The following is a 15,388-nucleotide window of genomic DNA, read 5'->3' as shown; positions in this document are numbered from 1 at the left end:
ATAATCTCATGATAAAACAGTTAATGATAATTAGAAATGGTAATACTTTCCCCACGGGGATTAATAAAGTATCTCTATCTATCTATCTAGAAGAACCAGCTCTGAGTATAGTATAATCCTAAAGTACAATGTAAAAGTGAGGAGAAAGGCAAACCAGCGCTTCATTATTTTATTGTTTGATTTAATTGATTTAATTGTTTTTATTGTTTAATACCCACACATCCATCATTCATAACTGTTTCCTTGTAATCATTCATCCACAAAAGACAGGTGGAGAACAAAAAGGAAGATGCAGCAGGAATCTAACTCCTGTCGCCATGGGAGACTGCACAGGGTGTTCTGCCTAGCTGCTATGGCAACCATTAGGTCAGGGGTTGCCATGACACCAGAGTGTTATCAGATGGAGGTCAAATGTTGATTTATTGTTATGGAGAGAGACGCAGTCTATTCAGGGAACTGTGCTCAAGGGCACCATTACAGAGAGAGGGAGATTAGGTGCTGGAAGAAACCTCCATAAGTGTAAATTTGACAATGATTGCAGCTAGCTGCTAATAGCCCACACATTTTCATTTTCTCAGGATAGGTACACTGAGTATAAATGCTCCTTATCAGGAGTCCCTTGTTCCGTTCTTGCAATTACACACTTTCAATTTGGGAAAAGGCCCATTACAGCTAGGCCTGAGACAACCATTGTTTGCCAACATTTTTGCAAACAGTAGGACCTGAAAAATACAATGAAATGAAAAAAGAATAATATAAATATTGGTTTCTGACCTGTGCTTTTTGAAACAATAAATGCCAAAACAGATCTCCATCAGAAAAGCAACAAGGTTTGGCAGTCTTAGAAATGTTTGCCTCATTTTCCAAAGCTACAAAGTTGCACCCTGCTGGCTTTAATTTATTTCTGCAGTCAAATGTTATGAATGATGTTATGAATAATCATAATCTCACAAGGATCAAAGTCCTTTGTTGATGGTGTTCAAGGTACCGAAGCCACCAGTGTCCATTAAGATCTGTTTGCACTGCAAGATTATCAACTTGACTCACTCTGTAAATATTGTTTTCAGGTGGTGTACAGTGGTGATTTGCATGTTATTTCCTGGGGATCCATTTATGAATGTGTTATTATGATACATTCCAGTGCATTGTGTTTTTTGTGAACTAGTGCAGCGGCTGCCTGTTGATAACATTGCCCCATATTGCAATCTTCCAGAAACTCTTTTTTCTTTTTCCTAATAAAGAATAAAACCCAGACTGAAGCTTGTTTTTTTGTTAATTTTGGTGGACAAATGCCAAACGAGCATCCCTTTTGCTTCCCTCTGTGGCTTTTGGAAGGGCAGGGCTTATGAAATTACTCCTACTAGAGTCATTTTTCAGCTAAGTGGGACGGATGGGACCATTAGAATGGCAGAGAGGGTCATTTTAGACTCATCTAGAAACTCTCAGTTTTTGTGCAAGGAAAATCATTCTCTGCTGAAAAGAGCAATGGCCCTCTTACTCTTAAAGCCATCACAAGTACCACTGGCCCTGCACACATCTTGTGCAGCTGGTAAAGAGGACAGAATAACATAACAACATTATCCAAAGGAATGGAGTCCAGGGGAAATAACTTTTTCTCTTTCTCTATCTCTCTCTAGACACTCAGCAAAGGTGGTAAAGGCAGCCTCTCAGGTTCTCAGCAGCATGTGGCAGTATAGAGACCTGCGCTCCCTCTACAAGAAGGTAGGATGGAGTACAAACCATTTCTGTCGCTTCCTGTCACTCTCTGCTGTATATAGAAATATTTAGTGTATATCAAATTATTTTCTGGCATTCCAAACACACTTTGTCAAGGATTTTTCACCTTACCACCAATTCTCAAACACATACAGTAACTACAAAGTAAACATTCATTTTGTACTCATCAGTGTCATGGCTGGTCTAGTATACAGTAGACTAGTATCAAACATTGTAAACTCAAAACTTTATTCTCAAGCAGTCCAAATAATCCAGTCCTCATATTATCAGACATCTTGTTAGAAGCATAGTACTGTCTTAAAATTGGCACCCATCCATTAATTCATTAGAGTGCTTTGCAAATCTTCTCCGATCAGGGTCCCTGATATAGAGTAATTAATGTGTAGTGTGAATAAATTGTAAAAGTGTTATTATGTCCAGGTTCACTGATGAAGAAGGGAGGAATGTTCAGTAATAAGCTTTGATGAGAAAAGGGATAGATGTCAAATTTGCAGGCAGTAGCGCTTGTTTTAGGTTGATGAAACAACAAATTCATAATTAAAAAAGTCATAAGCATATAAGGAAAACTGGTCATGAACTGTTTGAGTGTAAACCATGTTAGGATGAGGGCTTTTCTCTTTGTTCAGGATGATTCTGCTGAAACTGATGAAGCAATTAAAAAACATGATTGATCCAGTTTAAGTTATTGTTTACTCACATCTAAATGGTAAGATTTGGTTTCAATCGCTTTTTGGATGCCCCACTGAAACCTTACTGGACGAATTATGCCTTGTCTTCTGGTTGGGAGCAAACTTTGTCAGGATTTGCTGTTGCACCTCAGACTCAATGTGAATATTTGACATCCCAAATGGTTGCTGAGGTGCTGAACTAGTCAATTCCAGCCTGCATTTGACAACCAAACATTGCCAATGGGTGCCACAAGCTATCACTATCCGTTAGAAATTTTTGTAGTTACTGGTGTTGATTGGTGTTGTTTGCAAAATATACTGTAGGGAGACAAATGACAATGGAACCATCAGCTGTCAAGAAGACCAGAAAAACAGACAATGCCAAATTCAAGAGGGCTTACAGGCCTCTTCAGACCAGATTTAGGTGGCCTTGTGGGCCTCTAAAATGGAGAGGGGCCATCCCGTAGCCCTGTCATGATGGAGAAGTAAGACCATAAGAACCTGAGAGACAAGACCAAAGATCAGGAGACAGAACCCCATCAAGCACACTTTATCACAGGGAAACCAGAATATAACTCAGAGAACCAGAAGTGGTGGAAATGTCAACTGCAAAAAGACAAAGAACCGCAAGCAAGAAAAGAACATCATCAAAATAAGAAAAGTAAGAGGTTAAACCAAAGAAAGTAAGAAATATATTCCACTGAATCAACATAAAGCCTCTCAGTGAGGGATAGACACCTGAAAGTATCGATAGCCACAGCAACAGACTTGTCGCAGCATCCAGCCTAATTGAGCCAAGACTCTCTGATAGGCCAGAGGGTCTCAACTACGGGGCTGCAGCAACAGCTGATGATCCTCTTTGACTTGTATGAAAGAGTTGAGAGCAATGTCTTTTGAAAATTTTGAACCATTTCTTCATTCATCCCCACCTCAAACCCCAGGAGGTTGTGAGTAGAATGGTTGCAACAGATAAGAAATGGATAGAGTAAAAGCATTTTTGAAACATTATTGTTTTTCCGAATGTAGAACTTTTGAATCAATGTGTATGACTAGATCCAGTCCATAGACGAAGGCTCCTGTGGGTTGGTCTAAACTCTGAAATTAACATTTCTCTACCAGTGGCTTAAATGACGTCCAGCAAACATTACAACCATTACAAAAATATGAGTGGTTTCATGAAATAGTTTTAGGACCAGCCAGTAAGAATGCTAATGAAAAGGTAAAGGGGAAGGATGTGGAGGTGGATGAATATCCTTCACTTCAGCTTATTTTTCATGATTAGAATGCCGTTCAGGTTTTCAGTCAGGCAGGCTAATCTTATCCACTTTAATGTGAGAGCTGAGCAGGACTCCTGTACTAGTGCGCCTGGGTAACACATCTTTTTTTTTTACTGAAATTCAACTTGATTTGAATTTTATAAGATGCCTTTATTATTACTTTGAAATCAAGCTTTTAGCATCACTGGTTGATGCTAAAAATTTACTTTTTGACACTGTGTACCACTGTGTAGCCTACAAGTCTTAAAGGAAAGATGAAGTAACTGACAGAGAGTTAAGACAAGTTAATTTTGTCATAAAATGACCAAGGTAGATTCTAAACAACCTTAGGGTTATATTTATTTAGCAGACACTGGTTTGGAGACTTGCCACATTTGTCTGTGTGGTGGTCCTCATCGTCAAAGGGTTGTTTGAGGGTCAAGACTTAATTTTTGGGTTGAGGTTAGAATTAGGTTTATGTTTGAGTTAGGGTACGTGTGATGATTAAGGTTAGGGTAAGGGACTAGGAAATACATTATGCCAACCAGTGTCCTCATAATTTATGTAAGATAAGAATTTGTGTATTATTGTCTTAAGGTCATGCACAACTACCTCCAAACAAAAGAAAAATTGAGACGAGGGGAACAATAAGTAGCCCATCATAAAGACTGAATCGTTTTACCAGGAAATTGTAACTTATTAATACACTGGCTCACCTGCACATGATGATAAACATGCACAAACCAGCAAAAATTGATAAAACCATTTGCAGGTCTAGAGAAAAGGATGATTGCTTTTTGTGTTTCTCTTACTCAGACACACACTTTTATCACTTTCTTTCTCTCTCACCACACACACACACACACAAACAAACAAACAAACAAACAAACACTGTTGAAAGCTGCTCCATCTCTGGCTCTTTTGTTTCTTTTCAAATTACAAATACCTGTGCACACTTGCAACTTGATTAAAAGTAATGACAGATGTTCTGTTCCTTTCACTTGTCAGTAATGAGTGTTGGTTGAGTGAATATCTGCCACCAAGGTTATCTGCCATTCAGGGCAATAAAACTTTGGAGGCGTAATCAATTAGTTTCAGTGAGATATTTAGAAATATTAAGTAATGCATTCCAGGAAGGTGTCCTTGGCTTTGAATGTGTCTTTTTCATCTCTGTGTGGAGAGAAAAAAAGGAGAATGACGCTGATGATTTATTTGAGTTGCGTATTTGTGGAACCAATTGTATAAACACATGTACAATCTAATGCTATACAATGCAACAGTCCTGTGACAAATGATACCTTTGTGATGCTTACAATGATCAGTTTTAGTTGACTGATTTCTTGTTGGTGTCCCTCTTATTTATTCAGTTTTGGGGTAAAATATTTATATTATTCAGTACTGTCACATTTTGAGCCTTCAATATGAAATTTTAAAAGAAATTTCTGCAACACAATTCATATCAACACGTCGTTTCATCTTGTGTTATTTATTTTTTGGGAGATGTCATACTTGAATTTCAAGTACCTGCACTTCAGTTTTCAAAGATGTTGTCCAACCTCAAAAAAATCTTGAGACGAGTTGAGCTCTTGAAGTAATAAAAAATAAACAAAGAAATATCTTTTATGGCGTTAATATATTAGAAACTAGAAAAAAAAATCACAAAATTCACCCAAATTATATTTTTTCCACCTGTTTTGAGAGGCAAACAAAAAGTCTTCAGCTCAGCGTCCAACCTGTGTGGCTTCCTTGCATGAGGATTTTGTTGTGGGCTCTCTGTCCGAGTTCAAGACTTCTCACCGTCGCCGCAGTCAGTTCAGGACAGGCCGCCCCGTGGCATCAGTGTGTCCTTGCCTCACGCTGACAACTGTGCCACTCTCTTCATTCGTCATCCTCTCATCTCCCTTGAAGCCTCATCTGCTTCACACTTCTCTAATCATTGCCACTGGATAGCGTTACACTCGACTGGATGGCATAACACTCCAATGATCAAACATGAAGGACATTGGCTTTACAGCAGCGGGGGCACAATAAGCTTGCCCTTTTTTTTTTTTTTGGCCTCAAATGACCCTTTTTGACCACACAATGATTTATTAATCTAAGCACGAAAATGTCAGATTTATTTATTTATTAATCAAAGACACCGGAACAATCAATCTTTGAACAATCCACATTAAAATGTTGCTGTTATCCAGGCCCAATTTCATTAAATGCGTTGTTTTTAATGCAGTTCAGTTAGTTAAGCTGATGCTTTTTTATAGCTATATATCGTCACTCTGAAAATTACTTTTAAAGGCTGATAGACATTATACCTTACTGTTTACTTCCTAAGTTGCAGCCTGTTAGGGACAAAGCAACCTAATTTCATAACTGAAAATTATTGCTTTAGAGGATCCACACTTTGACTTTATCACACAAGTCCAGAGCTTGAAATAAGTGACTTTACTCTTAGTATCCCTGCATGACGTATTAGGTCACGGGTGTTAGGTGCAGCAAAACATCCTGTTAGCCTCCAATCCAAACATGGATTAGCATACAATTTAGACCAGAGTGGATCCTGGTGTCTCTGAGAAACATTTGAGAGTGAAAGGGGGGGGGCGGCAAAAGAGGAGAAAGAAAGAGTGAAGTGTGGAAAGGGAGTGAGGTGAATTCTTGCAACAACAAAAAAAAAAAACAGTATGCTTGAGTTATGTGTGTTTGCGTAGTTTTGGAAAGTAGAGAAGAGTGTAGGGTCAATAATGAGTCAGTTTGAGCTGTGTTGGCAAAGAGTTGTTTGCTTTGAAGTCTTGAAGTAATGAGAGCCTTTTGAAACACAGTTTCCAACTGCGTAGAAGTTATGGGCATGAGCACACGTAAATGTTTGTTTCTGTGTGAGTGTGTGTGTGTATCTTTGAAAATGTGTGGTTTTGTCAAACTGCAGTAAGAAGAGTTAATCACTTCCTACAGCAGTGCCATGGGAGCAGTCTAGGCTGAGAAGAGAGAGGGAGAAAGAAAAGAGAATTGCAACAGAACGACTGTGCTGCCCAGCAGTTTTTGAACCCACTAAAACGTAAAGTCAACGGCCCATAAATAAGCAGTGACTCTGCATGAAAATAGCATCTGAGATGATTTGAAAGATCAATGTTGCAGCAGTCATTAATAAACCAAAGCCAAAAATCTGTTTGCCCAAACACTAGCACTGACTTCATGATAAATCACAACTAAAAATCTCCAGCGTGCAGTAAAACTCTACTTTTACCTTAGTTTTATTTGGATTATTTGGCAGGATGTGTCCTCAATCAGTTGTGTTGTATGTGTTTGTGCTACAGTTCCAGGGAGGAAAGTCACAGGTCATATCTTAAATAAACAACAAATGTTCAGTACTGTTCAACAGGGAATTTGTATGGAAAAACAAAGACTTTAAACATGTGAATAAACATTGTCAATAACACTATTCTTAACAGGACCAAAAAGATTCTCTGTATGCGTGCTCTCTCTCTCTCTCTCTCTCTCTCTCTCTCTCTCTCTCTCTCTCTCTCTCCCACATTCACCCAAGAGCTAAACAGTAAATTTTATTCTGTATATTAACAGCGTTACACTTTGTCATACCCCTGTTCAGTGTGTAATTTCTGTTGGCCTGGCATGCCTCATTTCTTGATAAATTATCCTGCTTGGGCACTTAATCAGACACACTCTCTCTCTCTTACACACACACATGCACAGATATCACAGTCATATCGCACACATACATCACAAACACCACAAATCATAAAAACAGATACACACATGCACACATGTATGACAGATGGGGTTCAGGGTCAGAGAGATGCTGTGTTTGTCACACGTGTGACAGATTTACAATATGTCTCAGGGATGTGTAATTCAGTATGTGGGCGTGTTTGTGTGACATGAGTGAGCGAGAAATTTGTGATGTGATGTGTATGTGTGAGTTCATTTGCTGCACAGCGTAGTCCTTCATGGGATCATTGCACACATGTGCTTAGGATGTTCCTGCAAATAAAGTTTATACCACAAATGACATAAATTTGATACTGACAAAACTGGTAAATCTAAAGTATGACAATCTGATTGCCATGAATCACAGAATTATACTTTCAATTATTTACAAATGCTTGTTTTTTTTTTTAAATTATATATAAATATATATATAAAATGAATCTGGATCCACATACGGTGTAATCAGAAAAAGACAGCGAGATGTAGATGAGAGTTTTAAAAACTTCAGTAGACATCAAACCAACATCAGGCCTCTGAAGCTGCCTCTGTTCTCTCTGATGTTCACCTGTATTAGACAGGAGGAAAGAGAGAGAGAGAGAGAGAGAGAGAGGAGATGGCGGTGCATTGAGCCCGTCTTAGTGCAAAGACTAATAGCAGTATTTAAGTGCAACAAACAGGTAAAGCTGCAGCGCACTCTTCCAGTATTCTGGGCTATTGAAATAAAAACAACAGCAGAATAAAGGCTGAATGACAATGTTCAGTTGTCACTGTGACAATGTTCAGTTGTCACTGTGGCCCAGAGGGGACCTCACAACTCATCATGTGTAACCTTTTAAAGTTTGTGCCATAATTGCCGTCTGGCATGAGTGCCACTCACACAACACACAGACATAGACATTATTTGGGGCAGTAAATGCTTTTTACCTTGCAGTCCCAAGACCTTCAACTAACTATTCAGGATGGTGAGAGCAACAGGTAGAATAGTTGCCTAGCAACCCGTTCCCTCTTTTTTTCCCTCATTTTTACAGTAGGGGATGAAAAGCGAGTTAGAGACTGAGTGTGAGCGAGAGAGAGGAGGTGGGTGGAAAGAGAGGGAAAAACTAGGTGAGAGTAGGCGATCAGAAAGACCAGGTATTCTAGGTGGCGCTGATATGACTGTTGTCTATAGATGTTAGAGGTATACAGTATTATATCACTAACAAAGTAAGGTTTCAGAGTACACAATGACTCTGAACAAACAGAACAGCACCTTGGATTTGGTGCAAAATGGTTGAAAGACATCAAATGGCTGTCTGATGTGGTCCCCATATGACATTTTTATTTATTATTTACATATAAGACATTGTAGGGCGGTTAGCAATGTCGCCTCACAGCAAGAGGGTTCCAGGTTCAAATCCCGGTCTGGGCTCTTCTGTGTGGAGTTTGCATGTTCTCCCTCTACCTGCGTGGGTTCTCTCCGGGTACTCCGGCTTCCTCCCACAATCCCAAAAACATGCATGGGTTAGGTTAATTGGCTACTCTAAATTGCCCGTAGGTGTGAGTGTGTGCGTGTGTGGTTGTCCGTCTTTCTGCGATTGACTGGCGACCAGTCCAGGGTGTACCCCGCCTCTCGTCCAGTCAGCTGGGATAGGCTCCAGTTCCCCTGCGACCGACGGATTAAGCGGTAGAAAATGAATGAATGAATGAATATAAGACATTGTAATGCAAACTAATGCTGTGCAGCTGATCTCTGCTCAAACCCACATAACAAACTTTATTCGAAATTCTAGTGGATTTCCCAACGACAGCAAGTTTGTCAGGCTGAATTATGGGGAATCATAAACTGATACAGAATATACAGCACATGATACTGTCAGACAGTGTGGAATATAATGATTTTTATAACCTTAAAGCTACTTAAGAATAAAAAAAGGAGGAAATTGTGTGTTGAGTTCATTACTTTATGTAGAGAGATAATAAGTGTGAAATTTATGGCTATGACTGCTATTTATATAGCTATGACTGCTATTTATATTTTTATACATTTAAATCAGTTGCATTTGCTATGCTGTGTCCTCAATACTGTCCTTAGGGACCACATGTAGATCAGACAGCAGGCTGCACAAATCACTCCAATGACTATGTTCATTTGAGCAGCATGGCAGTTTGACAGAGTCCAGCTTTTCCATAAGGAGGTTGTTCTGTTACTAAAGTATTTCTTTTAGCAGTTAAATATTTTCTAATTTCCAAACTGATTATCTGGTTTCTGTAATTTTGTCATCTTTAAGCTGGTCTTTGAAGGCATTGTCTGTATGTGCACTAATTTGCACAGAATATTTCTCTTAATAAAGAGTATGTTTTTTTAGCATAAGGGTTTGTAATGGAAGAGTTCACTAGTGTTTTGGATAGTGTGTTTCTATGTCTGAATGGTGAGACTCTTTAAAATGGATTTGTATATGAATTGCAGCGCCTTCCTACTCTTACCAACCACTCAAAGCACTTTGCACACAGACACACTGATGATATATCAGAAGCAATTTGGGGTTCAGTACCTCACCCATGGACACATACCGCTCTACCTCCTGAGCCACCGCTGCCTCAGTTTATTTGTTAGCTTCTAAAGTCAATATATGTTTATTTCTAAAGTTTAACTCAACTTGCTTCAGTAAAGAGCTTCAACTTGAAACCTCTTGTCCACGTGGTCATTTGTGGAGGAGTTTATCTCACTGTTGACTGCTGGCGATAGAAGGCAGGACAGAGGTTGCATGGTTTGCAATGAGATGTGTAGGGGAGGGGAAACAAGAAAGAGAATGTGAAACAAGGTGAATGTGAGCACTGAAGGAGTGGTGGATAAATAGATGAAGTGGAAAAGAGAGAGAGGGGCGGATGGTGGAGACTGGAAGTGAGCTACTTTTGAACTACTGTATGTCAGAGGATCCAGCTTTCTATTAGTCCTCAGCGTTGTGCCCGGAAATAGGAGTCAGGGTAGGACATGGGACTCTGCTCGCTCCCGCCTACTTCCATCTGTACCTCTCCCTCTCGTTACCGCTCTCCTCCTATTGCTATCTTTATTCTCCTGTCACTGCTCTCTCCGTATCTCCCTCCTCCTTCTTGCTTTCATTACTTCCTGTCATCTTTTGTCTTTCTCAGCTTCTACCTTGTCTGTCCCTCCTCCCTCTCTTTCTGCCTCATCTCCTCCATCACTCAGTTGTCTCATTCTCCTCCCCTGTGTCTCCTCACCTCCTCCTCTCCAGCCTAACTGTCCTCGAGTGATTCACCGCTCCCATGTACTCACAGTCACCACAGTCCAACCAGTTTCCTCACTGCTGAACCGTGGCCCCACAGACAGTAAAGCTATGATAGAACATGTCTCCCTTATCTGTTATCATCTGCATGTGCTTTCCTTTCAGAGGTACCCAATTATCTTAATGCTAAATTGAATTTGGTTCCAGCTCTGTGATTGTTGTTGACTCTCATAATCCATTTTTATGAAAAGGGCTTTGCTCCAATCACTTCTAAACTAATATAGATACAAAGTCAGTGGCTTGGCAGTAATTATGCTTGTGGATTTGTTAGTTGTATTAATTTTTTCTACAAGGACAGTGGGATATTCACTAAGCTCAGGCTTGATGCAAGTGCTTTAATGGCTTATTGTGTGTGGATGGTTGTACGTGCATGTGTGGGTGTTGTGTATTTGTCAGCGTCCTTGAGTGTCCAGAATAAACTTTTGACATGTTTGTAAACTGAAGAAAACCAATATTGAAATATAGTTTCTCGAAGAAAAGTTTCATTTTTTTCAGTGTCATGTCAAAGAGCACAGAAGTTTAAACACAACTGTAGTCCCATTACTTATATTTAATCAACTTTTCCAACCTCTCTTTAGGTCAAGTAAACATTTATTATATACATTGCAGGAATATTTTGTATTTTGATTCATGCATGATCGTTTATCAACCATCACACATTCAGTGTTTTGTGTAGAAGTTTTGTAGCCCCTCATCATTTCGCATGTACAAAATTGTCTGTGTATGTGCCTTCAAGTTGTGTATTAGAAAAATCCTAAACTGCCTAAAACTGTGACCTTAAACAGTTCAGAAGTAATTGCAGCAGCATGGGCTCATGGAGGGCTTTATCTCCAAACCACCGCAAATATAGTTCTCTGTTTCATCAATATTGAATCAGTGTAGTGAACACTGCTGAAAAGCCAGTTCTCCATGTATACTAAACTGGCACTGTTGTACTTGTATTTCATCCTTGAAGTTGTTTGAAATAGTTTTTATTTCTTTTGTTCCACTGACAGTTACAGATTTGCTCAGAGTATTTCAAAGTCAAAGAGTGATGGAAATAAAATAATTAACAATTAACAGATATTTCTAAGTGGTTACATGACCTAATGGGAAGAGATCATATGACTATGACTGATGTACTGTATGTATGTATAATGAATGAATATTAACTGTTGTGTTTGTGCAGTTACATTATCGCAAATCGTAGCTAATTTCTTTATTTTGTTTGTGCACGTTTGTTTTGCAGGATGGTTACTCGCAGTATCACTTCGTGGGCTCTGCCTCAACGATAGAGCGAGACAGACAGAGGCCCTACTCCTCATCTCGAACTCCCTCAGTGTCCCCAGTGCGGACATCACCGAATAACCGCTCTGGTGAGGAATACGTGACACTTTCAATATGTACATTATATATGTGTTAGTGTGTGCATGTTTTCCTTCTTTTAAGACGTCTTAAGCATGTTTAAGACTTCCAACTAAGGAAAATTTTATCTAATGAGATACCCCCTCCCAAAGAGGTTTATTTAAATTCAGAGTAAAAATAGAATCTGGGTCTCTCTGAGATGACTGAGGTCTTGGTAAGTTCAGGTGCAAAAGTTGGTTGAAAAGAGGCAGTCATATCATGGACTGTCATCATAAACTTCAAGCCCCAAAAGTTAGGACGAAAGGAGACCAGAGCTGATGAGATGTCTTTCTGCTCAAATAGAAAGTAGTCAAAGGCTATTTCAACCAATCACATGCCAGCTTAAGGGTCTCATTTTTGAAAGTGTGGTTTTTCATTATTAATTGTTTAACTCATCATTTCTGATGTATGTGGCATGATAGGTATATGTTTATTTTTGTTTTCTTGCTCAGGTTTATTAGAGAAGATTAATATGTTAAATATGACGCTATAGTCACCAGGCAACTGGAAGCACAGTGAAACAGAGAGCTAGGCTCGGCATGTCTGCCTCTAATTGTTACTAATTATTACTTATGTTTAGTTTGTTTAAATTGTACACAACTTGAAACGTAAAAACAATAAGTTGCAATTTTACAAATCTGTAAAGCAGAACTATCTCTTGACCAAGTCATGTCCAGGAGCCACTGCAGTCATGGCCACAGCTGTCTTTATGCTAAGCTAATGGCCTGGCTTCATATTTAGAGTCTAGCTAAGAGAGTGGGAGCATTTTTCTCTTGCATCTATGCAAGAAAGTGTTCAGGAGAAGCACGGACTCATTTAGTAAATAAAATACTTTAAAAAATGGGTTGATAGAATACCAAAAGAGGAAATTGTTTTTGCTTGTAAAAACAGGCACTCGCATGAAAGGATTTGTTTCATTCTAAATTTGGTTTTGTTACAAATCCTACGTTTATGACAAAAGTTGACCTTGTTTGGAAATTAATTCAGTCCATCCAAAGGTACAAAAGTTCAGCTACAAGAATGCATGCATGAATATGGGGACAGGAGGACAACTAGACGGCATAAGAGACACATGGCTTCTAATGAGCAATAATTTAGACTTTAGCCTGTAGCATCAACATTTGCCAGTTGATCAGTCTTTACACTGGGGCTAAATTGCTGTTAGCATCAGTGGTCTCCACCCACAGGCTTTCATGCTATGAAGTATGATTATCATTAGCCTTTAGCTTGAGCCCACTGGCCTTCATGCTCTGCAAAGGGCGCATTAGCATTAGCTGTTAGCATCAGTAGTAGAAGAGCCTTTAGCTGCGATTTCTCCACACCAGGCTTAGCAAGCTGATGAGGCAGAAAAGTACTTTTCCTTCCTCCCGGCTTAGAGAGGTCTTCAAGGACCCTGCTAAGAGAGAGAGACAGAGGGAGTGAGAGAGGTAGAGAAAAACAGTGTAGGCTATTTGTGTGTGTGTGTTAGAGAGAGAGAGGAGACAGTGAAAGAGGGAGGGATGAGATAAACAGAGAGGGAGATAAAGAGAAAAAGCAAAGAGGCAAGAAGAATTAGGGACTGAGGGATGGTTAATGCAGAGAAGAGGAGGTGAAGGATGAGGATTTGACTTTGGCCAGTGACACTGAAAATAAGGAATTTTGAGACCATAGTGCATAGAGAAATTTGTGAATGTCTTTAGTACAGTGCAGGTTGGGGTAAAATGGGAAATGGCTGGAAATGACTCCCATCTTCTCTCCTGCTCCACGCCCCCACTCTTTGCCTTTCTGCTCATTTGTTCCTCCTCGTTCACCTGTTTCATACTTCTCCTGCTCTTTGCAGTAATCCTACTTTCTTCTCACCTCTCCCTCTGATCTGTCACTCTTTACAGCCTGCCTCAATGTGCACACACACCCTCACTCATACACACACCCGCATGCATCTGTATCTTCTTTCTGCATACGCTCTAGACTGCAATCCGGGCCCCTTAGAGATGGATCAAAGCAGAACGGAGTAATGATGGTGTGCAGGCACACTAGGAGAGGAGAAGGGAAGGATTTCAGTGTTTCCCACAGTATTAGATTCTATTTGTGGTGGGTAATATGATATATAATACCTTATACATTATATTATGGTGATAGTATATAATACTGTACATATATATCTGCATATACAGTTGTACAGAAAGGTAACAAATTAAAGGAAGGTGAGGTGAGGTGTTGGGCCGTCATGTGCCACCAGAATAGCTTCAGTGTGCCTTGGCATTGATCCTACAAGATCCTACAAGAAACTCTACTGGAGGGATGGAACACCATTCTTCCAAAATATATTCCCTCACTTGTTGTTTTGAAGATGATTATGGAGAGTACTGTCTAATATATTGGCCCGTATGTGTTCAATCGAGTTAAGATCTGGTGACTGCAAAGGCCATAGCATATGATTCACATAATTTTCATACTCATCAAACCATTCAGTGACCCCCTCATGCCCTGTGAATGGTGGTGCTGTCATCCTGGAAGGGACCACTCCCATGAGGATTGAAATGTTTCATCATAGGATAAAGGTGATCACTCAGAACAACTTTGTATTGATTTACACTGACCCTTGGGACAAGCAGATCCAAACCATGCCAGCAAAAGCGTTCAAGGCTGAAACATTCTGCTGGTGTATGACACACATGTACTTGGCCACTAGTAGGGAATATGGTGAAGGATAACTCATCTGAACGTATTAGTTTTTTCCACATCTCTGTAGACCAGTGCCTATGGTTTTTGCACCACTGAACTCTCAAATGAGCATTCATTTCTGTAATAAGGGGTTTATGCACTGCAGCCCTACTATTACATCCTTCTCTATGCAATTGTCAATGGACTGCTCGACATTCTCAGTCACCCGAGGAAGAGTTGCTCTTCCGTTTTTCCTTACGTAAAGCACTAACGCACGAGTATCATGGTCACCACATGTGCACTGTCAATCACAATTTCCAAACTACAGATGTCTAAATGCAAATGTCACTTTATTTGTCCTCTTGAAACACTAGCCAACTCAGCAGTCTTTGTGACTGAAGCTCCTGCCATCCATGCCCTAACAATGAACCCTCTTTCAAAGTCACTTATATCTTTCCCTCTTTCCATCTTGATGCCAAATCAGAATCAGCATTTTCATACAAGCCACAGAGAATGTTTGGATGTTAATTGCTTAATTGTACCATGCAGTGCACCTCTGTGCAAGCATCTGCATTTGTTATACATCTCCATTCATTTATTCAGTTTTTTCCTCTAATTTGTCACCTGTCTGTATCTCTGTCTGCTGTCAATCTCACCTGTGACTTCTGCCCTGGCTACCTCTCCCACACGAGCATGTCGGCTG

General features: G+C 39.8%; 1 protein-coding gene across 1 annotated transcript in view; it reads left to right on the top strand.

The window, feature by feature from the left end:
* The window catches only part of ctnnd2a (catenin (cadherin-associated protein), delta 2a), a 291,359-nt gene that overhangs the window by 271,305 nt on the left and 4,666 nt on the right, over positions 1-15,388 (top strand). The window contains exons 22-23 of the mRNA XM_041066353.1: positions 1,638-1,722; positions 11,888-12,014. Coding sequence (XP_040922287.1) covers positions 1,638-1,722; positions 11,888-12,014 — 212 coding nt within the window. The remainder of the gene's footprint in view (positions 1-1,637; positions 1,723-11,887; positions 12,015-15,388) is intronic.

The sequence above is a fragment of the Toxotes jaculatrix genome, chromosome 20, assembly GCF_017976425.1.
Source record: "Toxotes jaculatrix isolate fToxJac2 chromosome 20, fToxJac2.pri, whole genome shotgun sequence".
Taxonomy (NCBI): domain Eukaryota; kingdom Metazoa; phylum Chordata; class Actinopteri; family Toxotidae; genus Toxotes; species Toxotes jaculatrix.
The sequence above is the reverse complement of the archived record's forward strand: the minus strand, read 5'-3'. Positions and strand labels throughout refer to the sequence as shown.